At 58.3% G+C, this 27,293-nt stretch overlaps 3 protein-coding genes across 5 annotated transcripts; all 3 read right to left on the bottom strand.

Moving 5' to 3' along the window:
- Positions 1–232: 232 nt before the first annotated feature.
- On the bottom strand, positions 233–6,699 carry AJM1 (apical junction component 1 homolog). Of its 2 annotated transcripts, none has more exons than XM_026712230.2 (2): positions 6,488–6,699; positions 233–4,401 (listed from the first exon to the last, which is right to left on the bottom strand). In XM_026712230.2, exon 2 carries the CDS (start codon positions 4,334–4,336, stop codon positions 1,103–1,105), a length of 3,234 nt encoding a protein of 1,077 aa, XP_026568015.1. In that variant the 5' UTR covers positions 4,337–4,401; positions 6,488–6,699; the 3' UTR covers positions 233–1,102. The 2 variants fall into 2 exon arrangements, with proteins under 2 accessions (XP_026568015.1, XP_087770895.1); XM_087914769.1 differs by lacking the exon at positions 6,488–6,699 and adding an exon at positions 6,098–6,287.
- Positions 6,700–9,572: 2,873 nt separating this feature from the next.
- On the bottom strand, positions 9,573–19,235 carry RABL6 (RAB, member RAS oncogene family like 6). Its single transcript, XM_026712231.2, has 15 exons — positions 18,876–19,235; positions 17,387–17,521; positions 17,081–17,128; positions 16,661–16,713; positions 16,427–16,518; positions 15,961–16,101; positions 14,695–14,800; positions 14,247–14,350; positions 13,734–14,056; positions 13,357–13,510; positions 12,890–13,096; positions 11,958–12,234; positions 11,602–11,767; positions 11,349–11,413; positions 9,573–11,022 (listed from the first exon to the last, which is right to left on the bottom strand). Exons 1-15 carry the CDS (start codon positions 19,003–19,005, stop codon positions 10,813–10,815), a joined length of 2,211 nt encoding a protein of 736 aa, XP_026568016.1. The 5' UTR covers positions 19,006–19,235; the 3' UTR covers positions 9,573–10,812.
- A 719-nt stretch (positions 19,236–19,954) lies between these two features.
- Positions 19,955–26,568, bottom strand: CCDC183 (coiled-coil domain containing 183). Of its 2 annotated transcripts, XM_026712395.2 has the most exons (14): positions 25,941–26,568; positions 25,329–25,450; positions 24,481–24,558; positions 24,238–24,405; positions 24,029–24,133; positions 23,102–23,224; positions 22,895–23,023; positions 22,638–22,692; positions 22,449–22,549; positions 22,080–22,240; positions 21,784–21,949; positions 21,485–21,610; positions 21,077–21,173; positions 19,955–20,299 (listed from the first exon to the last, which is right to left on the bottom strand). In XM_026712395.2, exons 1-14 carry the CDS (start codon positions 26,008–26,010, stop codon positions 20,169–20,171), a joined length of 1,632 nt encoding a protein of 543 aa, XP_026568180.1. In that variant the 5' UTR covers positions 26,011–26,568; the 3' UTR covers positions 19,955–20,168. The 2 variants fall into 2 exon arrangements, with proteins under 2 accessions (XP_026568180.1, XP_026568182.1); XM_026712397.2 differs by lacking the exon at positions 21,077–21,173.
- Positions 26,569–27,293: the final 725 nt, after the last annotated feature.

The raw sequence follows: 27,293 nt of genomic DNA, 5'->3' as shown, positions 1-27,293 counted from the left end.
GGACTCGCGCAGAGATGTTGAAGGCAAGGCTCCTTCTCGAGCCGCGGCATATCTTTAATCGTAAAGACGTTAACTCGGAATACAGCAGCAAGATCGGTCCGGCACTTCCCCGGAGGCAGAGCCCCGGAGATCTCCTCCCCGCTCAAAATCTATTCTTGCGTAATGCATTTTCCTTCCCCCCGTGGACAAAAACCAATCGCGCAGCCCTTCCCACCCCACCCGCAGTCCCCCATGCACCCCCAACCATTTTGGGACCAAAGCTCTCGTGCCTTCTTCACATCGGCCAGGCAGCAAATGGGCCAAGGGACGGGGAAAGAGGCCGACTCCTGGCATCCTAACTCTTTGCCGGCTGCAGTGACCCCACTTCCCGTCTTCCTGAAAGAGATGGGGCATCGCTGTGGCAACCGCTTTGTCTGCCCGCAGCTCCTGACCTGGATTTCTTTGCCTGGGTGGGAGGAGGAGGTGGGTAGTAGCTCACCCCCGCCCCCCTCACACACACACAGTATGCCCAGGCCGATGGCCCCCCCTCCCTTGTCCTGGTTTATTACAGGATAGCAGATGATTGGGGGGGGGGGATAATACTGCAGCCGACCCTCCAGCTGCCCAGCTGCAAGGAGGGCACGATGAAGTTGTCAGGGCCAGGAAGAAGAACCCCCAATTAAAATGCCAGCAGGAAACTCCCCCTACTTCGCTTTTATTCTCCAGGATCCATTTTTTTAAAATAATAATAATAATAAAGGAAATCATCCCACGAAGTAAGAACGTTCCTGACTGCAGGAATTCAGAAGGAAAATGGGACTTTAAGGCTGCCTATTGTTGCCTTAAAAGTTGACCAACAAAGCCCGCCCATTCCTAAAATATCCACTTTTCTGAAGGTGACCGGATTTGGGCTCATCTTTCCAACAGGGACAGGGGCCCATGCCCAGTGAGGGCACAAGGGCCACCAACGCAGCCCCGCTCTCTCCCAGGGGCCCCGTCCCTTGCTGGGCCCCGTCTGGACCCCTCCTTGCTTGGAAATTACAGCAACAGGCTAGCCATCACCTCAGCATTGACCTAAGCGGAGAAGGGAAGAGGCCGCAGCCCTCTGGCCAAAGCGCTGGGCTCACATGATGTCATCCAGGAGGTTGGGGCTGGCCACCCAGTCGAGGGTGCGCGGCTCGGAGGCAGCCATGATCATGCACATAAACTGCTTGCCAGTCCTCTTGTCAATGGGGTAGATGGTGGTGGGCGTGAAGCGCTTGTTGCTCTCCACAAAGGCGCACAGCTGCTCGTAAACCTTCGGGAACTCGTGCCGCAGGAAGACGCCGCGAATGCGCAGCTCGCGCTGGATGTTGATGAAGCAAACCTCTCGTGCCTTGCGTCCTTCCTCGCCGTCCTTGTCCAGGTCGGCTGTGCCGGGAGGGGGCGTCAGGATCAGCGTCTCCATCTCTCGCTCCTTCTTGAGGATCTTCTTCTCGGGGCTGGAGGACGCCAAGGCCATCTTGGCATACTTGCGGACGGTTGGCACCTGCACCTTGGGCGAGGGCTGCTCGGGCACCTCCTGCCCTACCGCCACGGTCACATTCAGGAGGAAACATTCCTGGGGGTCGTACTGCTGGCCCGCCTCCTGCAGCTCCTGGGCGTACTCCCCGAGGTTGTCCGAATAGCCCTCCAGCTCCCGCAGCGACAGGTAAGTGGGGGACATCAGCAAGCTCTCCAGGCCAAACTGCAGGAAGTTCTCGGCGGAGCCCGAGCTGGGGAAGCCCAGGAAAAGGAGCCCTCGGCCCCGGGACAGGAAGCCCACCTTGGCGATGCGGGAGAAGGCCTTGTGCACCTCGCCGTTCTCTCGGCAGAACTGCAGCACGTGGCGGCAGGTGCTACCAATCCGCCCGTAGATGCAGCTCTCCTTGTGGGTGTCCCAGTCCTCCCGCCGGCAGTGGCGAGAACAATAGTAGGTGTAGCAGCTGTGGCACGACTTGAAGTAGAGGCAAGCGTTGAACATGGTCTCGGTGCGACGGCACTTGGCGTTGGAGCACATCATCAGGTCGTCCTCGTCAGCGCTGAGCTCTGGGGAACAGTCCTCGGGGCCTTTGTCCAAGGGCCTACCGGGCGCCGGGGGCTCAGCGGAGCGGCGTCCCTGGTCCTTCCACAGCTCAGCATGGAAGGAGCTGCGGCCAGGCTGCTCTTTGGTGGGATGGGGCTCCGAGGACCTCCAAGGGTCCGGCTTCTTGGGAGGCAGCCCCAGCCCGTCGCTGATCAACTGCCGCAGCTGGTCGGCCAAGTTGCTGACCTCGCTGGGCTGGCAAACGGAAGGGGGCTTGTAGTCAATGACCAGGTCGGTGATGAGCTCGTCCAGCTGCTCCAGGCTGCGCTGGCGGGCGCTGCTCTCTTTGCCACCAGGGTCTGGGCCGTAGGGCTGGCGGGGGACGTAGGCCCTGTCTCGGGCGTCCCCTGAATCCAGGACGTCCCAGCTGGCCGAGCGCCTCTCATGTTTGCCAAGCCCGTTGTGGGCTCGGATGTCGTTGTCCGTGATGGTGATCTCTGGCGTGACGAACCAGCCATGGCGCCCCCTGTCGGCATGCAACTTCTCGACGAGGGAATTTTCCGAGAGGGAAAGGGCAGCGTAACGCTTGGGGGAGCTGGAGAGGTTCACCACCACTGGTTGGCGCCGGTCATCCGGGGAGAACGCCCGATGGGGGTCCCGGGACAGCAGGTTCTCGTAGCTGCGGCCACGCAGCAGCTGGTCTTCCCGGCGGACGTGAGGGGTCAAAATATTGTCCCAGGATTTGGAGTAATGCCTGGTGTCCACGCCAAGCCGGGGAGGGCTGACGCTGTAGCTGGCGTGCCACGACGACAGCATGGCTTGGGAGGCAGGCTGGTGAACTGGGAAGCGGGCCAGCTGCCAAGCCGGGTAGGGCACCGTCCCCCTTTCGGGGCAGTACCAGTCATTAAACTGCACCGAGGGAGCCAGGCGGGAGTGGGGGTAAGTGCGAGACAGGGCTTCCCGCTCGTGATATTTCCCATAGTCTTCGGTGTAGAAGATACGCGGGTTGGCCCTCAAGGCCGGGTAAGGCCTGGGGTCTTCGGGGTAAACCGCTTTGGGGGGAAGAGTCCTGGGCGTAGTGTAAAGGCGGGGGTCGTCCCCATAGAAAGTCTGCGCAGGGGCCTCCTGAATGGGGAAAGGAGTCCTGTTTTCCTCCACAAGGAAGGCTCTCGCCGGAACAGGGTAGAAGCCCCCTGGAGGAGGAGGAGGCTCTTCTGCGTAAAAGGTTGGGGGCGGGAGGACCTGGCCCCCGTAAGGGGGAGGGTAGGACTTGTAGCTGGAACTTTTCAGAGGGAAACTGCCCGGATCCTCTGTGTAGAAGAACTTGGGGGGCACATAGGGGATGTAAGGGAGGCAGCCGCTCTCGGGCACAGCAGAGCCCCCATCGCAAAACTCAGTGGGGAAGGGGGCCAGCCCTCGGTGTTCCCCACTGTAAGTGTCACTGGGCGTGGGAGTCCGAGACATGGGCACTTGCCGGCTGCTGGGCACGGCCAAGATATGGGACGTGCCTGAAGGTCGAGGCCAAGCCAGGAGCGCCTCGCCATGGCCTTGGGACCCCTTGGCACTGCGAGCTGCATGCAGTACGGCGGCCTCATCCGGCTTGATGTCCACCCGGCGCTTGACGTGCACGCTGGGCGGCGGGGGTCTCGCCGCCGGGGGACCCTCTTCGGGGCAGTTTGCTCCCGTGACACAGAGGGGCGAGATGCGGCTGCCGCCGGCCCGCTGAGGCTGCAGCTTGATGGGGTGCACCTCGCTCATCAAGGCTTTCATGGAGGCGTAGCTGCTTTCCCGGCGAGGGGAGGCTTCCGCTCGCTCGGGCTCTCGGGACACTCGGTGGACTTCCCGTCCCCTCCTAGCCGGGGCCGGTGGCGAGCCCGAAGCCACGGGGACGGCCACAGGGGTGAAGGTGGATTTGACGCGGGGGGCGCTCTTGGATCGGGCCCGGCGCTTGGGTTCAGCTCGGGAAGCCGCTTCCTTCCCCTGGGCAATGTAGCTTTCCTGCCCAGCAGTCCGGAGTGACACCCTCTTGCCAAGGGGAGCCGAGGAAGGTCCCGGCGCGGGTGGCTGCCGGGTATGGCGCTCCATGGCGGGAGTCACCGGCGGAGGGTCGTCGAGGGACTCCAGGAAATCGAAGCTGCGGCAGTGCCGCTTGTTGAAGTGCTGGCCGGGCTGGTTCTTCAGGGAGGAAGACATGGAGGAGTCACATCGCCTGGTGAGCTGGCAGAAGGCAGAGCGGGGGGATCCCACAGAGGCCACGGCGACGTCCGGATACACGGCAGACACCAGGAGGTCAGGCGGGTCTGTTCGGGTCATCTTAGAATCAGCGTCCTTGCTCCTCTGCGGCCCTCCTCAGATCATCTCAACGAAGGCAACCAGGCCTGGAAAGAGGGAGAGACAGGGCGCTAAGCGGTGGGCCCAAGCACACGGCAGCCACCGGGGATCCGGGGGCCACTCTCAGCCCGAGCCGGGGCCAGGAGTCCCGCCAGGGTTTGTGGGGTGGGATAATGGGGGCTGGGAGGAGAGCTGATTCACAAGGAACAGCTCTGCAAGCCCCTGAGGCCCCCACGGCCCGTGGCTCCTTAGGCCAAGCGCTTCCTGACCCCCTGGGCAACCTCACCCTCTAGACCTGGTCCTAGTGGGCAGAGCAGGACTGGAAAAGCGGGGAGGCTGGCTGGCATTTTTGCTAATATTCACTAGGGAGCAGACACAGAATTGCAAGCTGGACTCACGCATAGACCGCACGGTTACCATGGTTTCTCTCTCTCTCTCTCTCTCATACACACACACACACACACACACACACACAGGACCCCTCTCTCTCTTTTGGGAAGCAATGCATGCTGGGAAATTCCAAAAAAGGCCAGGCCAGGCGCAGGAGGGTTCAGAGAAGAGACTAAGATCTGTCATCCCTGGGATCAAGCGGGGAGGGCAGAAAAGTCTATTTTAAGCCCCCACCCACCCACCCCCATCCTGCAAAAGCCTCCTGGTCTTCCCCATTCCCCCGCTGAGCCGTGAAAAGAAACGGTCCCTGCATCAAAGACCTCGAAGTTCCTCCGTCAGCCCTGAATCCCAGGGAAATGGGGGTGGGGTGGGGGAAGGAGGAGGAGGCAGGGGGAATCTTCTTTCATTCCTGCCATGACTCAGAAACGCCCCCCCCCCCAACTGGACCCCCCCCCTCTCCCCAGTTTAGGGCTTTCGCCCCCTGAAGCCTTGCCAAACCGGCCCCTCCCTTTTCTGCACTTTCTGCAAAAACCCTCGCAGACCCATCTTGCAACGCTGCAAAAAAAATAAAAGAGGATATTTCGGCTCTCGATCCCCCAGTCGCCCATCGAGGAGGGGAGGGGGGGCCCCGTCCCGAAGCCCCTCCGGGCCAGAACATCCCTGGGAGCTCCGGAAACCATGGCACACGGATGCTGGCATCATCTGGCATTCTGACAGCCCCAGGGCAGTGCCAGTTCCTGGGTTGCCAGGCAACCCTGCTTGCCTTCCGCCCTTGGCCCAGGTGCCTTTCCTGCCCTGCCCGGCGTCACGGCGCTTGTCCCCTGGCGCAGTCGCCACGAGGCCAAGACCGCCAGCAGGTCGGGCTCCCTCTGCTGATCCTTCCCGCCCCCAAGGCCATCCCTCTCCCCACAGCCCTGCCAGGAAGGCCCCACGGCCATTTCCCCTCGCCTGGAGGTACTTCCAGCCGAGGACCGTTTCAGCCCAGACCCCCCAGTGCCCGTTCTGACTCAGCCAGCCTCTTTACTTCGCCCTCCTCCTCCTCCTGTGCCCCTGCACCAAACAGAGCATGTGCAAAGGGCTGGGTTGGGAAGATCAGGTGGGGTTGAGTTCACACACCTGGGGTTCCCCCTCGGGATGTCTGAACTTCCACCGCCCCCATTACAACCAGGAGCAAAAGGGTTAAGGCTAGGAGCACCGGACGCCTTCCACCGAGTGCCCTCCACACCGAGATGGCACTGCGGGTGATGGAGAGGCAGCCGGGCTGGAGGTCATCATGCAGGGCCCACAACCCCTCCCCCCCCAACAAATCTGCCTTCTCCCCCCTCCCCATCCAGGCCAGTATTGCCTACCCACCTGAGGGACACAGAGGAGGGCGTCTGGCATAGGAAGGGATGCCCCTCTACGCGCCCAGAGGGGTGCCAACACTTGAGACACGATCTGGGGGCTCCCTCTTCACAATACGTCATTGCTGGCGGACGCATAGCGGTTCAGCAGCGGTGGGGGGGGGGACAGGAAGCTGCCCCCCCCAGATAAAAGAGGCAGGGCATCCCCCTTCGGTTGCTATTTGGCTTGGCGAGAGGTGGGGGGAAGGGAGCCCCCTCCCCGCTGCAGGCAGAGATGCAGCAAACTCCCGGCTTTCGGGGAGCGGGGCTTTTGTCCTCCCCCCACCAGGAAAACCATCTCCTGCCCAGCTTCCCTGCTGCCGGCCCGCCCGCCCCTGGCTGCCAGCTCCGGCCTCCTCACCTCGCCTGGGTGCCCGCAGAAGAGGCAGCCCCCCCCCCTTCCCTGGCTCCGGCACCTGCTAGGCGGCCGGCACAGACCCCGTCCTGGGCTCCACAGCGCCCCCAGTGGCTACTGGCAGCCCTTAAAGGGGACGCGTCCACCGCAGAGCAGGAGGCAGGAATTCACCAGGCCCAGCAGTTGGCACCTCCGCCAGCAAGGGGCAGTAGAGGAAGGGGAGTGGACAGAGCACCCCCCCCACACTCTCCCCCACCCCTGTGGGGCAAGGGGCTTGTCCCCCCTCCCAACCGACTTGCTTTGGGAGGGGGAGGAACCCAAAGAAAGGAAGGGCCTTCCAGTCAAGTCTCCTCTTCCTCACCAATCTTGGCAGAGGGCGGGGCAGGGAGCACCTGTCTCACCTGCGACCAGGTAGGCCAAAGCTCCGGAGCCAGGAAAGGCCGGCCAGCCAAGGCTCCGGAAAGCCTGAAGTCTCCCTTGCCTCTTCTCCTCCCGAACAGTTAAACCTCCTCCATCTAAGCAGTCACCACGTTAACGGGCCACGGACGGGGTGGCTTCCCCATTTGCTCCAAGTGGTTGCACCTGGCATTCAGGCTATACTGCTCCTGAAGGTGGAGGCTCTGTAGGCTCTCGTGCCTACAGAAGGGGCTCCCCCGAAGTGTCACGCAGGGAGCGGCAGAGGCCCCTTAACCCTGGGCATCCTGCCCTCCTGCGGGCTCCCCCTGGGGACGGTAGCACCCCCCACTGCCTCCAAACGCACCCCAGGAGGACCGACGGGCACCCCCAAAACCTGTCAAAAGCAAATTCCCCGCAAACGCCCCTCTTTCTTCATTACGTCGTCAGTCCCCGAGCGGCTCTCCAATCCGGGCAGGCAGAGCTGCTGCTCCAGTGGAAGCCTCGCCAGCACCTGCCGCCCACGGCCCACATGGGAACACGGCCCTCCCGAATCATCCTCCACCTCCCCAGCCTGCAGCAGACGGTTTGGGATGAATCACGAAGCTCGCGAGGAAAACTATTCCGTCTTCGGCAAAGAAAGGGATGGAAACGGTTTGTTGGATCTGCTTGGGGGAAAAAACTCACCCCCAGCATTTTAAAATGGCCCCGGGGGCCACCATGCCAGCTCACGTCAAAGTTGCCACTTTCCACTTGCACCTTTGGCATTTGGCTGCCTGGGTACATCCAGCTCTCTCTCACTCACACTCACACTCACACTCACTCACACACACACACACACACACACACACACCCCAAGGCTCCCACTTCGGGGCTGAGGCTTACAAGGCTCGGCTGGGTCTCGCTTCACCCTCACAAAGGGGGCCTAGATTCCAGGGTGGTTTTTCTTAACTTCCGCTCCGGGTTGCCACGTGATCCTCCTGCCATCAGGCCTTGTTGCTGTTTGGCCTAAGCGGGCATCGAAGAAGGAGACCGTCCGGCCATCTGGCTCCCTGCTTTTAAATCTGGAGGCTCTGGATCAGGATGGCTTGGGGTGGGGGGTGGCGCGCCGGAGGCGGAGGAAAGCTCTGGGCACCAGGTGGCCTTTTGCTTGTCATCAAATGGGGGGTGGTGGAAATAGGGAGGCGGAGGGCTCAACGTGAGGGATTCGCCTGGGTGGGATTAGGCGGCACGGGTGGCAGCGAGGCCTGGAAGAAGACGAGGGGGGGTTGCTTGGCCTTTTATCTGGGGCTGCACAGCACCAAGCCCATCATCCACGACCCTAGGGAAGAAGGGGAATAACTTCTTCTGCGGCAAGGAAGGAGCCCCCGGTGCTGCAGGCTGTGGAAGAGGCTGCAAGCTTAGCGTGGCGAGTGGAGGTGATGCAACTCTGGCACTTCCTCCCAAGGCAGCTGGAGGCCCGTCTGGTCTGGGAGCCTGCAGGCTGTCCTTTGCCCGTGCGGCAGGCGTGGACAGCAGGAACCCCCGGGGACGCACGTGCCAGGACGCTTCCTTGCCAACCCCCCTAGAAGCACCCGCTTCCGACACCGGAGAGGCAGGCAAAGGAGCACCAAAGGCCTGGCAGCCGCTCCTTTTGGAAGCTGCCTGCCCACGCGGCGAGATGGGGGGCATAGAGCCCCCCTGCCAAGCAGTTTCCCACAGGATTCACACCCGGGCCCTGAAAGGGAGGCCTGGCCCTCCAGAAGCAGCGGCGGCGGCCATAAAATCCGCCCCCATCTTCCTGCACAGCTGGAAGGAGCATGCCCGATTCTGCCAGGGCCCCCAGCTTCGATCTGCTGAAAGCCACAGGCCGCCTTCTTGGGAAACCGCTGCCCCTCGGGGTCGGCCACGGGCAACTTTCCCTGCTTGCTACCGTAAGGCAAGTCCAGGGATTTCGGCACCTTAAGCCAGCTGGTGGCTGAATCTCACGGGATTCGGGAGCGTCCCCTGAATGGGCCGGTAGGTGGTGGAGCTGGGCAGGCCGACGGGGTTTACGGCAAGAGGCGGCAGCCCGGGTGCCCGCCAAGCACCGGAGCCCTTTGCCAGGGTCAGGGTCTTCAGTGGGAAGGACCCAGGCTCGTCAGGTGGATCCACTGCAGGAAGAGAACACACTCCATGGTTCCCTTCGCTTCTTTGCAGGTGACAAGGTTGGGAAGCATCCCACCCACCTCTCTCCTCCCTTCCTCCTGGGGAGGAGAGCCCCATCTTTTGCCTGGCAGGTTACCACAGCAACGCCAGTGCTGGTGGGCGGCAGCAGGGGATGGCGAGGGAAGCCTTGGAGCTCATCAACTGAACTGACAGCAAAAAAGACACGGCGTGTCACTCACCCTTCCTGCCCAAAATACAAAGGCTAGCTCTGCTGGACAGCCGGGGACAAGGCCGGGGAGGGGAGAAACAGGGGCGCTTTTTAAAATCAGACCAAAAAAAACAACCCCACAAATGGTGATGACAAGAACTGTAATAAACCCTTGGGAAGAAACCCATTTTCTCCAACACGAGGATTCCTCCTGCCCCAGAGCGCGGGAGGAACAGGCCTAGGCCTTTCCCAACTAGGTGGGGACCGCTCAGCCCAGGAACGGGGGGTCTCTTAGCTCACCTAAAGCCGGAAGCAGCCTGGATCCGGCTGAGGGACACCCGAAGAAAGGAAACCAGACACGAGTTGTGTGCAACCGAGAGCTTTTATCAGCTGGAATGAGGAGTGCATCACTGGGACAGTTTTTTTTTTTTTTGCCTTCCCCCAAAAAAAGCAAAAGTGAAAAAAGGGAACAAAAGAAAACGGAAGGTGAAGAGCAACAAGGCTCATAGTTGCCGGCTGCATTCCAGGGACTACGCTCCTTGCGGGGGGTGGAGGGAAGGAGGGAGGAGCCTGGGAGGCTTTTGGTGTGTGTGTGGGGGGGTCAAGAGTGGGTTTGTCATGCACCCCTCCCCCCACCAGGGAGTGCAAGCCAGAGGCCCTGAGAGCACTACCTGTGCCATGCAGGCGGCTACCCCAAAGCGGGAAGGCGCAGAACAGGGGAGGAATGTCAGAACGGTCCAACTTCAACCCACACTTAAGAGACACAACGGAATGGTCCGGAATTTGTAGCTGCTTTTCCTTGAGTGTGAGGGGGGGGTGGGGGTGGCATTGGGGGGTGGAATGACACACACACACACACAAAAGTAGCAGGGGTGGGACCAACCGCTCCCGAGAGCTGGCTGGGTTCCAGGGCAAACACATGCAGCGGTGACTGGGAGGCAGGGATCCGGAAAGGGGGCAAGCCCACCCGAGGAGGAGCCAGGAGAGGGGTGGGCGGCACACCCACCCACCCACCCTCTGGCCTGCGGGGGGGCCAGCCTCCTTTTTTTTTTTTTCCTACGGACGCTTGGCTGCAGACGAGCTTCCGGGGTTCTCAAACTGGGACAACTGGGGAAAAGGGCAGGGAGGAGGAGAGGGCACCGCCGTCTGTCTGACTCTCCCGCAAATTCCCAGAATAAAGCCACGTTATTCAAACACTTCCCCCTCCCCACATGGAAGGCCTCTGCCCCCACCCACCCCACGACACACACACACCCCTGGCTGGGACCCTGCAACTGTCCAAAGTCTAAGGGGAGCCACGGGTCCAGAACCGTTTCTCTCGTAAAACAACAGCGCGGATCCATCGTTCGACAGGCAGCAGCCACTTTGGGCGGGACACAATGCGGCCTCCGTGGAGGGAGGGCCCCCCCCTCTTTTGGGCCCCAGGAGCCCAAACCCAGGGCTCCCCGGCTGAAAGGACAGGAAGGCTGGGGGGGCTTCTGAGCCGCTTGCAGGCCCCTCCTCGGGCTCCAGCCACTCTGGCAACGGGCAGCAGAGAAAGGCAGGGAGGGGCGGTGACGGTGGGCTGGGGCCACCTTGCCCCGTGCACCTGGCTGGGGAGGGGCTACAGCTCCTCATAGTCTCCACCCCCCGGCTGCTTGCTGGCCCCAGCACCGCCCCCGAGGAAGGCCTCCAGCTCGTTCATCCCGTTGGGCTTGGCTTTGCACCGCGGCGGGTGCTGCTGCTTGGACGCCTTCTTCTTCTTTTCTCCTCTCTCGTCCTCCTCCTTTTTCGGCTTGTTCTTTTTCCTGCCCGACACCTTCTCCGGTTCTTCCTGGGGAAGCAGTTGGGAGAGGAAGGATGAAGCAAGGGGGGGACGGGGGCACGCCTCCCCCAAGCAGCCCTCCCACCCCGGAGAGGCCCGAAGGCCACCAGCCCCGCAGAGCTTGCGGGCGGAGAAGCCGCCTCCCCTTGGAGCGAGGCCCCCGCGGAGGAGCGCAGCCGAAGGATCCAAGGGGGGGGGGCTCTTTGGGGTGGGCTGCCTGGGGACCCGTTTGGCTAGCATGGAGCCCACCCTGGCCACAGTCACGGCCCCCCTTCGGGGCCTTAGCTCGGAGACCTTTCCTGCCCTCGTTCAAACACAGCTCCACGCTCACCCACCTCTTTGCTAGCCCTCTTCTTCTTCTTCTTCTTCTCCTTCAAAGTCTGCTTCTCCTTATCGGCAGCTGTGAGGAGAAGGGCGTGAAAAAGGAGGGTGAAACTTCCAAGCGGGACAAGAGAACCGCCTGCAGGAGCGGGAAAAAGCCTCCGGACGAGACTGGGGAGGAGGCGCCTTGATGGTGATGCGCAGCTGGGGGGAAAAGCTCCGTGCCACGCCTGGTCTCGGGGTGCCATTGCGGCCAAGGCCCCTCACCTTCCTCGCTGCTCTCTCTGCCCACCGCTGTATCCAGCCCCAACCCAAAGAGATCGGCCTCGTTCTTCACTCGGAAGGAGCGGGGCGCAGGCTTGGAGAGCTGGGTGGGTCTGGAAGGGGGATCCTCCTCGGAGAGGTCCGAGAGATCCTCTCGCACCGGAAACTCCTAGAGGCAAAGGGGAGAAGGCCCCTCAGTGCCCGCTGCGCGGCCCTTCTGGCCCAAACCCCAGGGAAGCCCCCTCTTCGGATCCATCTGTGCTTCTGAGCAGGCTCCCTTGGGTGAACCGGAGCACCGTCCGACCCACAGAAAACATGGGATGGACCAAACCGAGGGCTCGGGGAGGGCAGGGACTTACTGGCCGCTTCCTCTGGCTCTCGGACTCCTCACTTTCAAAGTCCGGATCGTCCATCACAAAGGAGAGCATCTGCACGGCGAAGGGCCCCTCCGAGTCGCTCCCGGACTCCTGCTGCTTGGAGGCAGAGGGCGCTGCAGGCGGGCGGGCCTCAGGCCCGCCGGCTGCCATCATACACTTGCTTTGCCCGAGTAGAGGCTGGCCGGCGGGAGATTTCAGCTCAGTGGAGGACGTGGGCAGGGCCAAAGGCTCTGGGAGTTTCAAGGGCTTTTTGGAAGCTCTGGGGGGAGATAAAAAGGAAAGTGAAGACAGTGCCTGGAGGCCCCAAGGCGATTAAGCAGCCACCGTCTATCCTTGATGCGGCTCTGCAGAAACACAGCCTGGTTCAGCGGCTCAGCCAACAATGCTTGCGTTGAAAAGAGGGAGCTGCCACTTCTTCCGTATCACACGCAAATACCTAGCACCCGTTTGTGCTTGGCGCCGAATCATCAGTATTTTGGGTTGAAATCTACAAGATTTCATGTGACAGGCCAAAAACAAGATAGGGCAAAATCCCACAAACCCTGAAACTGCAAAGTTAACAATCCCTGACTCTTCCTTCCTTCCGATACCTGTCCAGAAATGAGTTTTTAAGGGGTTTCTTACACACGTTTTGCCCAACACAGACACGTGGGAACTGAATTTCCCTAGCTGCTGTATTTTTGTTACGTTACGTTATAGTTTCATTTAAGACTCGGTGAAAAGTTTAAATCATAACTTTTAAACTGAACTGCACTGGTTGTTGACTTGCTAAAGCTGGACCGGAGACCTTCTGGTCCTTTGCCCATTGCAGGACACAGCTGCCTCTCCCTACACATCCTGCTGTGGGCCAAATGAGCGAGGGCTACTGGGAATTGTAGTCAGCAATACCCCGCAACTCCCAGCGCCCCCTTTACCGTTTTTTTCCTTGTTCTAAGCCAGCCTCTTCAGCCCCCACGACGGAGAGCTTGGAGGAGGGTTCTTCTTCCTCGCTCGACAGGTTCACGTTTTTGCTCGGGACCAGCTCCGCCGCTAACGGGGGCTTGTTGAACAAACGCTCGTCGAGGTCCAGGTCATCCTGGAAGCCGGCCACCAAGGGGTTCCCACCAGGAGCCTCTCGGTCACTGCAAGAAGGAAGCCAAGGGCAATGACACAGCCTGCAGGCAGGAGTGGGGGGGAAAGCAAGGGGGCAAATCCCAGAAGATTCTGCTTGAGGGGCCGGGGGGGTCTTCCTCTGGAATTCTCTCCTCCGGCTGACGGGGGCCCTTCCCAGCACTGCTGACCAAGAATTCCAGAAAACAAAATTGGGAGAAGGGAGCAAAGCCCTTGTGGTCACTGCCGAAGCAGAGCGGCTGTGTTGGCTCCACCCAGCGGGGTCTCCCACCTGTCACTGTCGGCAGGAGCCTTTCCTGCCGGCTTCCCCCCCTTCTCTCTCTGGAGGATGGGGTCTTCCAGGAAGCTGTGGTCCAGGCTCTCGTCGGGGACAAAGTCTTCCACGCTCTGGACTTTTGAGGGAGCAACGGCAGGAAGAACAGGATCTGGAAAACAAGAGAAGGACCTCAGGGGAGCCGGTCAAGCCCTGCCAAAGTCTGCCAGCAGGCAGAGAGAGAGGTTCGAGGGTGGGTCGGTTGAGACGGCACGGAATTTCTCCTTCCCCAAACTGGCTTTATGTTGCTCTCGTCACCCCTCCTCCCGCCCGCACCAAACCAGGGCGCTTAAGGACCCCAAAATCCCTGCGTGTTTTCAGCACTGCAGCCTCACCTGGAGAGGTGGCACCCGTCTCGGGAGCCGGGGACGTCCCAAAGAGTCGAGCGATGATTCCACGTTTCGGCGGGGCAGCCGGCGCAGGGATGGCTGTGGGCGGCGGGGCTTCAGGCTGCAGCCCTGGCGCTGGAGGCTCAGCACCGGGCTCCACGGCAAGGTCGGGGACGGCCAACCTTTGCTGTGGGGTGCCGGGGCTGGAGCCCCCCGAAGCACTGCCCGGTGGAACCACCGGAGACTGGGAACCTGAGGAAAGGCTCTGCCCGTTGGTGGCCAGAGGAGAGGCGTGTCCCCGGCCGCGAGCTTCCATCATGTTGAGGAACCTGTCGGGGAGAGGAAACGTGACCTCAGGAACTACCCACACACACACACCCCCGAACTCAGAGGCCAGATTTAAATGACGATTCCCGGGGTTTTGCTTTTAGAGGGAAGGCGAGAAGCTCCCAGGAAAGCCCGCAGAGAGAGCCTGAAGTAAGGAGGGCGGTGTGGGGAGAGCGGCCCCACCCGACTTACAGCTCATAGTTCTGGTCTTCCGTCTCCTGCTGCACAGACAGCTCCTCCAGGGTGGCGTCAATGTCCAACTGGTTCGTCTCCAGCTGCCGGAGCAGAGTCTCGCGCTGCAAGAGACAGGAGATCCGCCGCTGTGGAGCAGGCCAGGGGCTGCTCAGGCGCCACCTCTGGGCTGCTACCCTCCCCCCTCCTCTGCCCCAAGAGGGCGGTCGTGACCTGAACGGCCACTGGTGGGGTGGGGGGGTGGGGGAGGCTCCCAACCCAATGGGCTAAATCCAGGCGAAGCAGCTTCTAATTCTCCCCTGGTTCGTGGGGCTCCCCCGCCCAGCCCCGGGGCGCCAGCAGAAGCACTTCTACTTCCGGGGAGCCCACATGGGCCTCTCCTCGTTCAGTAGACGGGGCTGGGCTGGGGCCACGCTGAGCCCTCCCCCCCTCCCGGGTCCCTTCCTACCTGCAGCTGCAGGAAGGGGATGTTGAAGAATTTGTGCAGGTATTTGAGGCCAAAGCTGTTCTTCATGGAAGACTCGGCGTAACGAAAGTAGGAGGAGCCGGGAGGCCTGTTCGATGTCAAAAGATATGGGGGGGAGGATAGACGGTGAGCCAGAGGCCGATCGCTTGAGACCAACCCTCCAACTGCAACTGACTCAGCCTGCCAAGGGTTATTTTTTAAAAAAATTAAGTTTTTTATTTTTATCACAACAAAAACAAACATAAAACCTTCTTTCTGTTCCAAAGTACGTTGAGTACGCATTTCTTCCTGCACAAAATAATATCATACGTATTTAACTTGTATATATTTATAACGGTTCTTATCAATATTTTATATTGCGTGTCACTTATTCTATTAGCCTTAACTTTTAAGTCCTTAACTTTCAATGATATATTTCATCTTCTTACTCTATCTAACTCATCTATTTATCAGTAGCAATGTTATATACTATACTTATATAATTCAATTCTTTACTCTTCTATGCAACCGTTCAGAAAACGGATTCCAAATTTTATAACGGTCTTCTTCCGCCGAGGGGTTAGGATGCTGTCACCGGCCCTTCCAAGGCCCGTGTTAATGCCAGGCCTTCTTTGAAGAAAGGGGCAGGCAGCTGAAGAGCCTGGCGACCTGTGAGCTTGGGAGGTCCAGGGTGTGGGGGGAGGAGAGTAACAATGGCCACCAGCAGTTCAACTGAAAACAGCTGCCCAAAAAGGCACACGAGCTGATGGGATAGGTTGATCCGTCCATCAGTGGGGCATGTCCAGTTTTTATGCCCATGTCACCTTCATCAGCCTCCAGGCTGGGGGGGTGAAGGAAATCAACCGATCAGCGCAAAGCAGGCAGGCAACGAGTTTGCAGGCATTTTATCACAAGCACACAGCGCTTCTGGCCCACTCACACCCTCCGCTGAGTTGCTGCAGATGAACAGTGGCCAAGCCAGATGCTGCCCAGCTACAGACGAAAAAGGTCTGGGCAGGATTCACTGACTGCCTGGGCAGCAATTTGGTGCACATGTGCCCTGAGGGGGCGCTGGTGAGATGCTAGACAATAGCCACTCACTAGTGCAGCAGGATGTGGTGGGTGCACTCAGACCGCTGCCACTTTTGTGTAGCGAGTCCACCAGAAGGCAGGTTTAAGTGGAGTGCTGAAGTAGAGCCCAAGAGGCCGATGGCTCCAGGAGGGCTAGAAAGGTAGCCCGAAGCTCCTTAACAAGGCTGACGTTTTTACCTGTTCAGGTTGTCAATAAATTCCCGCACGTCGTCAGGCAGGATCACCCGGTGTTCGCCCATGTCCCGGTAGTTCCCAAGCACACACACAGGGACATGGGTTGGGACTTTGGGAAGTTCTCTCAGGATGTAGTTGAAAGTCCTGGATGGAGTGGAAAGGAGAGCTCCTTGAATGGTGCTTGTCCAGGTAAATTCTAGCACAACAGCTCTGAAAGAGGCTGCACCTACAGGAGGCACAACAGCCTAGAGACCCCTTGAGTTAATAGGTCAGCTGAAGGAGACCCCTCCTCCCCCACGGAGCCATGTACTTCATCAGTTCTACTCGACACGCTCTGCTCTTCAGGAGCAGATAAAGGCATTTATCATCTACAAGCTTTGTGCAAAGTCTGACAACAAGAGGCTTTTGCATTTCTCAGAGACTCTTGTACGGAGTCACAGAAGGGAAAGGTGGAGGCAACAGTCCCTACCACTGTTTGGTGATATCAAACATCATCACGACACCATTGCAGTTCTTATATACATCCAGGAATTCCGCGTCCAAGGCCATCTCGGATTCTGCCTGGGGTGGAAAAAGAAAGATCTCGAAAAAGTCCCGGCTGCTTCCCGGGATAGCTCGTAGCCTACAGGAAATAAGAGGCTGCACCAGGTGCAAAGGAAGGACTTGATGCTTTACAAGACAGCAGGTCCGGAGCGTGCCTCACCTCTTGAGGATCGTTGTCCAGTTTCAATCCATCTCCCCGTTTCTTGGACTTGCCTGCGGTGTTTGAAAGGAGAAGAGCACTGTTGTGAAAATGGTTAGTCTCCTAGCGGAGCAGAAAAGAGAGTCCCAAACGTGTAGCTTTTCCCACATCCCACCACTATGCGTAACTTAGAAGCCTTTGCAAGGTCAAAAGGTGACACCCCCTCTCTTTTCGGAAAGAGGAGACAGAAACTGGCTAGGCTCAACATATATTTCCAGTGGGGGCATTCAAGAGTAGCACCAGAAAGCCACAGGCAAGGAGATGCTATGCTCACCACCAGGAACCCAATGGGACAGGGCAAAGAAAATGCCTGCTTCCCAATAAGACTAATCCAAACACTACATAATGACTGTAACATCAGAACGAAAGGAGAGACCTTACCTTTATCAACCACATCCCAGACTTCAACCTTCACAATATCATCCGTAGCTGGAAAAGACACCCAGGCGTATAGATTAGAAAAGGTTGTTCAAATGCAGTTAACTCAAACACGGTGAGAGCTACCCCTGACCCACGTGGCAATGAGCAGATGGCTGGCTGAGTTTAAAAAAAGGAGGACAAGCCTATACCGGCAGCACACCTTTACCAACGAGGGGACCACAGACACAGGTGGCTGCAGTGTTGAGTTATACATCAGACAGCAAAGAGAAAAGGGTTTCTCCATTCCCAACGGCTGGCAAAACTCACTTTTATAATTCCAATGGATGCTGGTGACTTGGATCTCCTGGGTTGGGATATATTCCTCAACAAATTTCTTTCCCTGCAGCCGATGCCACAAAGTGGTCTTTCCCGTGTTTCTGTCACCTCGGATGACAATTTTCACTAGAGAAAGAAAAATTAAGGAATAAAGGGAGTCAAGAGCACCGCAGAGGCATAAGACTACTGGCTGTGCCTAAAGACGCTAAGTGCCTAAGATAAAGCAAACGGTGGAGGCAAGAACAGCTATTGGCAGCCAAAGCAGCGCATGCCAATAGTCGCCAGCCTTTTCAGAGGCACAATTTAGAAAGCAATTTGAAAAAAAAAATCTACTTTTTAAAAGTAAAATTGACATCAAGAGAGAGCGACTGTGGAAAAGCAGGCTGCTGAGAAAATTGCAGGCTCCTTGGTTGCTCTGGGACAGTTAAGAAAATTAATGCATTATTGCCGGCATTTGTGCCAAGGAAACATTAGGGGAACGGCCAATGCCCCCAACACCGTCCTACTTGAGCAGGGGAACTAAATCCAGCCCATCTCAACACAGACATCAATGTCACTGCAGTGAACGGGACCAGCTTCTAAAGTAATTGAGGAGGACGGTGGTTGTGCAGACAAAGCAGTACTTGAGGATCACATGATCTGGGAGCTGTCTTAATAGATAACAAATAATCAGAGTTGGAAGGGACCTTGTAGGTCATCTAGCCCAACCCGCTGCCCAAGCGGGAGACCCTACACCATTTCTGACCAACGGCAGTCCAGTCTCTCCTTGAAGGTCTCAAGTGATGAAGCTCCCACAACTCCAGAGGGCAAAGCTGCCCCACTGGTTGATTGTTCTCACTGTCAGAAAGTTTCTCCTTATTTCCAAGTTAAATCTCCCTTTGATCAAAGAAGTCAGAGAGGCTCAAAAAAACCATTCCAAGAGCAGGACCCCCTTTGAAGGACTGCAAAGAAAGCAAATCTGCAGCTAAGCCCGATAATGCAAATGCTCCTCTTCCAAGGATCAGCTGGCAGAGCAACTAAACAAAGCCTAAAAAGAAAACTTTGGCTTCAACAACGACCTTCAGAACAAGACAAAACAAGGCACACACAATGCAGTTTGACGAGGAGGAGGAGATGGGCGTCTTGTGCCCCCAGGAGGGAACAGCCGACTCTGCTTTCCTGATGAGGCCCGGACAGCCTCGAGAACCAGTCAGCCACCCACCCGAGCAAGCAAGCCCTTCATTCCTCCTCCTGTCCGGGAGGGAGCAAAGCGGTCACCGGCCTCTCTCCGAGGTCACGGCTGGCGGCCCCGACCTGCCTCCCGCCCCCGCTCAGCTGCTAGGGGCCGACCCCAAACCTCTCGCCGCTTCCCCTGGAAAGAGCCGGGGTCAGTTGCCTCGCCCGGGCCGCCTTCAGCGCGGAAGCCTCCCCTCCCGGCCACCGCGGGGCTCCCGGCCAGCAACAGCCCCCCCCCAACCCTTCCCAGCCGGTCGCCGCTCACTGTTATACTGGACGCCCTTCGCGAAACGCCGCTGCAGCGCCTGGTTCATGGACTGGAGCCCCGCCGGGATGGGCTTGTCCCGCCCCGGGGCCTGCTCGGAGCCCACCAGCTTCTTCAAGGCCGACAGCATCGTGAGGCGCGGGACGGCGCTCCGCGGTCGCTGCGCCCGGGGACGGCGAGGCCGCCTCCCTACTTCGCCCGCGGCCGCTGGGCCGCCGGCCTCCGCGCGGTCCCCGGAGCCGCCGTCCCCGCCGGGGCGGCCGGAGTCGCTTGCGGGGCGGCCGCCTCCAACGCTGCCGCCGCCATCTTTCCTTTCCCTCACCGAGCAGCCAGGAAGGCGGCGCTGACACAAGGCGCACGCGCGCGGGGCCGGGCTACGGCAGCCCGCGAGGGACCTTGCGAGAGGGACAAAGCAGGGGCGGAAGCGGATGTGTCCCGGAACTACAGGACACCCCCACCCCCCCAAGACAGAAAGGGACACTTGGTCCTATGATGCCACCGTTTTTAAAGCCCGTCGCTCCCCCGATTTGCACTGCACAGCTCCGGATATGGGGGTGGAGGCGGGTCGGGAGTACTTTTAGAACCTGGCGGGGGGGAGCGGATTAGGGCAACCTGGTTGGGTCAGAAAGGGCCGGAAACGGGGGGCGGTGCGCGCTGCCACCTGCCGTGTATCTTAGCAACCAGGCAAACCGCGAAGTCTTAGGACGGTGGCCCGTGAGGGACAACTACGGGTCCTCGAAAGGCGGACTCCGCTCGCCGTTTCCGCCTTTGGGCCGAAATGGCGGTCTCGGTCTCTGTTGAGCCGGGTCGACCTTCGCTTAAATGCTATAATCACTGGAACGGGAGGCCTGTGGCGCCCCCAATCGGCCACCTGGGTCCTTGCAGGCACTTCAACGGATCCGCCTCCGAGAGGCCGAGGAAAGGGAAGCCTCGGAATAATGTATAATGTGCCTGCCGCCTAATCTCTGCTGTGTGTGCGGCTGGAGGAATAAAAAGAATTTTTTGCAAAAGCTTTGTGCCCAAAGTCGCTCTTCTTCCTTTCCCACCTGCCGCCTAGAATAAGATTCTGCAAGATCCGATCCAGAGCAAGTCAACGCCTTTATTATCCTCCCATTTGCAAAATATGGGAAGACTTCCTTTTGCACATTCCATGGGGAGGGTGTGTGTGCGTGCGCGCGCGCTTTAAAGCAAGTTCAATATCATTTTAAACAAATACAAATTAAAAGAAAAACAGGATAAGAGTCAAATCTCCCCATCTGAGAAATCCGGATAGTAGCCAAATTTGTGGAAGGTTCATTTTTTGGCTCCTCTTTGCTTTTTCTTAATCACCTTGGTCTTCTCCTCGATGAGCTTCAAGGCCTCCTTCTTGATCTCCTCCCGAGTGGGCACGTAGCTGTGGTCGATGTCCACAAAGTGAAAGGCTTCTGCGTGGAGACGAGAGAGAGAGAGAGAGAGAGAGAGAGAGAGAGAGAGAGAGAGAGAGAGACGGGGAGGAGGGACCCACGGTCTGAAATTGTGGCAGTGGGTCAGGCAAAGGAAGTGCCTCCGTTTCTCCCTGCCCCACAGCTTCTGAAGCCTTTGCAGGCCGAAAAATAGGCCCCTTTCATCACTTCCGGTGTTTCCGGAAATACAGGCAGTAACAAAATGGGCCTATTTTTTGGCCTGCAAAGGCTGCAGAAGCTGTCCTCAAGCTTCTGGGAGGCTCAAAAAGACCTCAAACAGGGCAAAAATCAACTGGGAGACATGCGCAGTGAGGCAAGTTTGCCAACAGCTCGCATGCCGGCATAAATGGCTCTGCGTGCTACCTGTGGCACGCATGCCATAGGTTCAACATCACGGGTGTAGGGTTTCCCGCTTGGGCGGGGGGGTTGGACTGGATGACCCACAAGATCCCTTCCAACTCTGATTATCTGTTAGGCTGGGGCCAGGGCAGCCCCTTCCCTGCTGCTCCATAGTGGACCTAGCGCAGCCGACCCTCCCTGGGGAAACACTGGAAGAAGATTTCACCGTAAAGCCAAGACAGAGGCAATGGGTGGGAATTCTCCCTCTGGGTGGGAGGAAACACCAACAAGGCTTAACTCTGACAGTCACAGCCTCTCCCCCTTCCGTGAAGCTCAGCCCAGAGCTGCATGGATGCCAACTGCCGGGAGCTGCTGGGGGGTCACCGGCCTTGCTGACCCCCCTCAAGGCAGGGGACAGACCTCGGACATCCTCCTCGTCCTCATCGAAAGCGATTCTCAGGTTCTGCGGCTCATCCCTGGCGCTCTCCTCGAGGAAATTCCGGAGGTGGACGAACGACTGCCCAAGTTACGTATTGGAATTAGAAAGTGGTAGTCCAAGAGATTGAAGGGGAGGGGCGGAGAGGGCGTGATGCCCACCAAGAGGCCCAGCCCAGAACCTCCCTCTTCAGGCTTTCTACCCTGCAACTGCCTGGTACTGCAAACAGGGCTGGCCTGAGTCAAGGAAGGGGCCCAGAGCCCGCTTGGGAATATCACAGGAGGCGAAATCAGGATCCTGTCCGTCCCTGGGGCACAACCCCTCTCCCCCTCTGGCTCCTGGACCAGCAATAAGGGAAGGCGGCTGCGTCACAGCCTTGGGAGAAGGCTCACCTCGTCGCTCTCGTCTGGCCTGAGTATGTCAGAGGGCAAATCGAGCATCTTTCGGTTCAAATGCAGAAGTTTCGTTTCACAAAACTGCAGCTTCTCAAAGACATCCTCCATCTTGGGGATGCCCTCCTGTAAAGCAGGGGGAGGTAAAGGTCCGGGGCAGACCCTCCAGCTTCCCCCTCCCACCACCCCATTTCCCTTGAAGGGAGGGGGGGCTTCCCTGTTGGCTCTCCTGTTGCCTAACGGACAGGGGGCTTCTCGGCGATCTGCTCTGGGGCAACTGTTCCGAGAGAGGGACAGACCTGGCCAGGCACCCTGATGTCCCACAGCCTCAGAATCAGGTTGTCGACCCCGTTCTCAAAGTGGAGGAGAAGCTCCTGGTTTTTGAAGGCCTGGCCACGGACCCGCGACAGCCGTTCCTCCTCCTCCTCCAGGTTCTTCCACAGATTCTCTTCTAGTGTCTTTGAGCTGGGAGGAGAAGCCGCTTTACTTTGGGTCTGTTGCATCGAGGCAGCCAGAGATGGTCCTGGGGGTGAGGGTGGGGGGCATTTTTAACCCTGGAGCCTCCGGTTCTGCCGACACAAGAAACAGCAGGTACCTAAGGAAGCCCGGGGACTGGTGGAATTTCAGCTCGGCTCGCTGCAGCTCCAGCGCCTTCAGCTGGGACTTGAGGCCTCGCCGCTTCTTCTCCGATTTGGTGATCTGATGCTGAAGGTTCTCCTCAGATTTCTTCTGGGCCATGAAGCGCCCAGCGATATCCTGGCAGGAAAGGTGGGAGAGGAATTTATTCTACTTTTGTGGCTTTTGTTATTTTTGCGTCACGCCAGCTCCTGATGGGATCCTTGGAGAAGAAAAGAGGCAACGAGGATACGGAGCTGATGAAAGCTCTCCTTGCGAGGCTCACGGCGAAGCTTTGGAGGAATCGCCTCAGAGCCAAGGAAAGACCGGGATGGGCTGCGGGACGTACCCAGAGATGGGAGCACTGCACGGCACTTTTGACTTTCTCCACCTCGCTGGTCACCAGACCCTGGTACTCGATCTGGGCCTTGGAAGCCTCCAGCTTCGCCCCTGGAAGAACAGAACAGAAGGCCTGTCCAGCTGTGCCTTCCGTGCCTGGCGAGGAGGGCCGTGGCGGGGGGCACATCAGCATACTTGCCTCTTGTTCCTTCGCGCATCATCAGGACAGGGAAGTCCATGTCTCTCTGGATTTGCTGGTAATAAAAGCCAACCAAACCAATTAGGGGAAGCGGCTCTCGCAAAAGGCAGAGGAGCCCCAGAAGCCGCAGCCCTCAGCCCTGGACTGTGTCCCCCTCAGGGGCCCTCTAGATGCGGAGGGCCCACTTGGAGCCAGACCCCCACGGCGGCTTGCTCAAGGCGGCCAGCAGGGCTCCAGGTGCCTCAAGAAGGACTCACCATCCGCCGGTGCCTCTCGATGGGGTCCTTCGCACGGATGCGCTCGATCTGCTTCTTCTGGATGCTGAGCGAGTTCTCCCTGAATTTCTTCTCCGCGATCAGCTCGCTTTCTGCGTTGGCCATGTCCTCCTGCAGCCCCAGGGGAAAGGAAGGGTGAACGGGAGTGCCGGGCAGAGGCTGAGCGGGCCCACAGCTGCCCCTTCTCACCTTGGCAGCCTCCATGGCTTCCTGCATATCCTTGGCCATCAGGTCCACCCCCTGCAGCTCTGTCTGGTAGGTGGCCACTCGGTGCTCCAAGTCCTCCAGGACAAAAGGAAGCTGAGAAAGCTCCTGTAGGGGGGTGGGAGAAAGAGGGCAGGCACCCTTGTCCCCAGCACAGCCATCAGGACTGCCGCTGAAGCAGGAGGAAAGAGGGCCTGGCCCTCCCTCCCTCCCTGCGTTCTCGGTCCTTCATCTCTTTCTCTTTGGAGAGCCTGCAGAGTGAACGGGTTGCAACTTTCTAGCACCCACAAAAGGGACACTTCTGGCAACGAGATCAGCGCCCAGGATGGATTTCCCCCCAAGGCTCGAGCAGAGAGGGACAGCCCCAGTTTGGATCAAAGCCAGGGGTGGGATTCAAATTTTTTAACAACCGGTTCTGTGGGTGTGGCTTAAGTGGCTTGGCGGCCATGTGACTGGGTGGGCGTGGCTTGGTGGTCATGTTATGGGCTGGGCGTGGCCAACTCAACATCACTCACATCGAGGCACGCATCTCCTCGCCTGGCCTCTCGTGACTGTGGGGAATGCTGCAACGGTCGTAAGTGTGAAAAGGGGTCATAAGTCACTTTTTTCCGTGCCTTTGTAACTTTGAATGGTCACGCCACACTAGCAAAGTACCAGCAAAGGAGGGGGAAAAAAACTCCAGAGAAGTTCCTGAGACAGGAAGTCTACTCCTGCCAAGAATGTAATAAGGGTTAACGGAGAGGCAGTTTCTGTAAGCGACCCCAGAATGTTTCCTTCCTGCCTTCCTTACAGGATTAGACCAGTAATTTCTTCTAACAACAGGTTCTCCGAACTGCTTAGAATGTTAACAGCCGGTTCTGTGAGCAAGAAGATTCCCTGCAAAGCATGGCCAAAGCACCGCACTGGACTCACGCCTCTCAGCACGCCCACCATCTTCACATACAGGATGTGGACCTTTTCTGCAGTCATGATGTTCACCTGCATCTTCTCGATATTGTTCTCCAGCTGACGGATGGTCTGTGTGCACAAAGAAGGCAGAGGGAAACATGCCCTGCCCTCCCCCGGGGCATCCTAGAGGCCCTCTGTCCTGTGGCAGGGCAGGGCAGCCACGCGGATCTCACCTGGAGCTGCAGCTGGAGCTCAGGGCTGGCCATTTCCAGGTCGATGAGGCCCTGCAGAATCCTCTGGAGCTCCTCCAGGCGGTTGCCCCGGCGCTTGACTTCATATAGGAGGATGTTGTGGGCGTTCATCCGGTCGAAGACGTGCTGGCTCAGGGATTCCCGAGCTTGCTAGGAAGGAGTGGAAGGGCCCGTTGAGGAGACCTGGGGGAAAGGTGCTGGGGGAAAGACCTGCCTGCCACTTACCTCCATGGTATAATCTGCCATAGCGATTTTCACCCGCTTCCTGTCTAGGCAGGCCCTGCTGATCGTGACGTGGTCATGCTGCAAGGAGCAGAGAAAGAGAGGTGAGAGCTGCAGACTACCGCCCGACGGGACAGGCGGAGAGGGCTTGTGATGACCCAAAGGGACGTGGCACAAAAGTAACAAAGGCACAAAAGTACGTAAAGCCCCTTCAATACCTCCAATTTGGTCCCCAGTGTCCTGTTATCATCGGCTGGAGAAAAAAAATTCTCCCAAGAACAGTTTTTAAAGAGAAGAAATTCAATCCGAACCCAAAGTACACATAAATTATAAATAAAAAACCAACACAAACCACAAGCTGCAGCAATTAACGAGACGGGACAGGATAAGGAATTGCAGAACTCAAAAGACAACGAAACACACACAGTTGGGAGGACGCCAGAACCCAGATAGGACTTGACAAACAAAGATAATTCACACTTTGCTTCCAGCAAGGTGCTGTGCACAAACACCCTTTTTAAATCCTGTTTTCCAGCTGCAGCTAATGAAGGGAATCAGGGCCCTTTTCTCCCCCATAACTCATGTTGCTCCCTTCTCTGTTCCTCCCTGCGTGCCCTAGGATGAAGAGGGGGTGGCCCTGGGTCTTCCTCTGAATGTCCAGCTGGACTGTGTCCTTCCCCTGTTTCTTCCACAGCCACCGGAGCCACACTCCCACTCCCTGTCAGCTGCTCAACCTCCCCCTCGAAATCAGATTCCAACAGGGGCATGACAGGGTTTAGGATTGACCAGCCACCAGCCAACCTGCCTCTCCTTCCCTCCGTTGGGCCAGGGAGAAGACTCAGAACGCTCACCTTCAGCCCGAGATTCAGCTCGTGCATCTCGGCCCGCAGCGTAGTGCGCAGAAAGGCAATCAGGTCCCTGTTCTTGCGCACGGCCTCCTCGCTTGCTTGGGTGCGGAGCTTCCTCCCTTGTTCTGGAAAGAAACGCGGGTGGAGGGGACTCACAGAGGGGGCCCTCTCCACCGACGGAAGAGGGCGGCTGCACTAGGCCCTTCTTGCAGGTCCTCCCATAAGACAGCAGCCCAGCAAGATCCCCTTGCAGAAGGCCAGCTGGGAGCACTTCCTTCCCTTCTCCCTGGTCAGGAAGGTAGCAATAGCACTTAGATTTAAATGCCGCTTTATAGTGCTTCCACAGCCCTCTCTAAGCGGTTTACAGAGTCAGCCTCTTGCCCCCAACAATCGGGGTCTTCATTTTACCCACCTCGGAAGGATGGAAGGCTGAGTCAACCTTGAGCCTGGTGGGATTTGAACTGCCAAATTGTAGGCAGCCTGGTGGGATTTGAACTGCCCAATTGCAGGCAGCCGGCAGGCAGCAGAAGTAGCCTGCAGTACTGCAATCTAACCACTGCGCCACAGAGGCTCCTCATCCTGGATCCAGCCAAGTGGCTGCACTCGGAGGGCTACCTTGGATGTGAATGATGGCCTGCAGTTCACGGATTTGCTCCTTCAGATCTTTTTTCCTCTTGAACCTCATCCTGAGTCCTTTGGATCTCGCCTCCTTTTGCTCCGAGAAAACGTCCTGGGTGCGCCTGGAGAGAGACGGACAGCAAGTGCCAGCAAAGGTCACCCCTTCCTTTATCCCAGCCTGGATTTGTGCAGCCTTTGCTGGGCCTCTGTGACATCTGAAGGGAAATTGTGACGCCTTTATGTGTCACACATAGGCATCACAATCTGAAGATTCCCCCTTGGAACCCGTCGGGGCGTCTCCGCTGGAATCCTGCCTTGAAGAGCTGGCCAATTCTTCTGCAGGAGCCGGTCCAGGAGTCCTGCACACTTCCCCACCCCCACGAGCGGGTCCTGCCCAGCACGCGTGGAAAATGGCCAGTTTAACATGTGACCGAAGGGACCACCCGATCCCCCCGTCCCCAGGAAAGGCTCCCCATTCCAATGAGACTTTGCTTTGCCGAGGCTTCTGGAGCTCTGCCAGCCCCGGCTTCACCCAGAGGGCCCGAGGCTGAGCTGAACGGCTGCTAAAGCCCTTCTTAGGCCCAAAAAGAGTCCCTCCTGGCTTTGCCTGAATCCCATCTGGGATAATCGGCCCGTTTCCTGTGTGCTGCCCACCAGGGAGCAATGCAGGAAGTCTGTTTACAGCAAAAAGAGAATGGTCCAAAAAAAAAAAACCCCCAACACTTCAGATTTTGGGCACTTCGGATGAATCCTGGCTGCTGGCCTTTGATAACATTGTATGTTTAGAATCCAATGTCCAAACCGAAAAAACCTTGGAGTTTACAACCTTGGCTGCCAGTTGTTTTCTCTCCCACTGTTTGCTTTGGTTAATTATTCTTGGGACAGCAAGGAGCCCGGACAACAAGGGAGGGCTTGAGGGTCTGCAGGCTGACAGGAAGACCCCCCACCCCATGGTGTCAGGATGCCTTTGGGTCGAGCCAGACCCAAGCAAAGATCCCCAGGAGTGGCCTCCCTGCAGAGGACAAAGACGCAGATCTGCCCACCAGGACCCTCCGCCGAAAAGGAGGCTACCACCCTGGAGTCAAACCAGGGCTTGGCGAGACCCCCTTGTCCCAGCTGAAGGGACTGGGAAGACTGAGATGAGGGAAGCCCCCATGCCCTTATCCAAATCTCTCTCTCTGTCATTCCACCCCCCCTCCAGCTCAACTGGGAGGGGTCTTGCAGGAGACCCCATCTTCAGGCTCCCGGGTGGCCACGTTCATCGTAAGGCCGTTCACCTTTGGTGCAGCCCAGAGACCAAAGTTCAAATTTCCCCACGCTAAAAAAACAAAGCTGCCCCTCGGCAGGGCC

The sequence above is a fragment of the Pseudonaja textilis genome, chromosome 17 (genome assembly GCF_049901715.1).
Source record: "Pseudonaja textilis isolate UNSWEBS1 chromosome 17, rPseTex1.2, whole genome shotgun sequence".
Taxonomy (NCBI): domain Eukaryota; kingdom Metazoa; phylum Chordata; class Lepidosauria; order Squamata; family Elapidae; genus Pseudonaja; species Pseudonaja textilis.
This window is presented reverse-complemented; position numbering and strand designations above follow the sequence as displayed.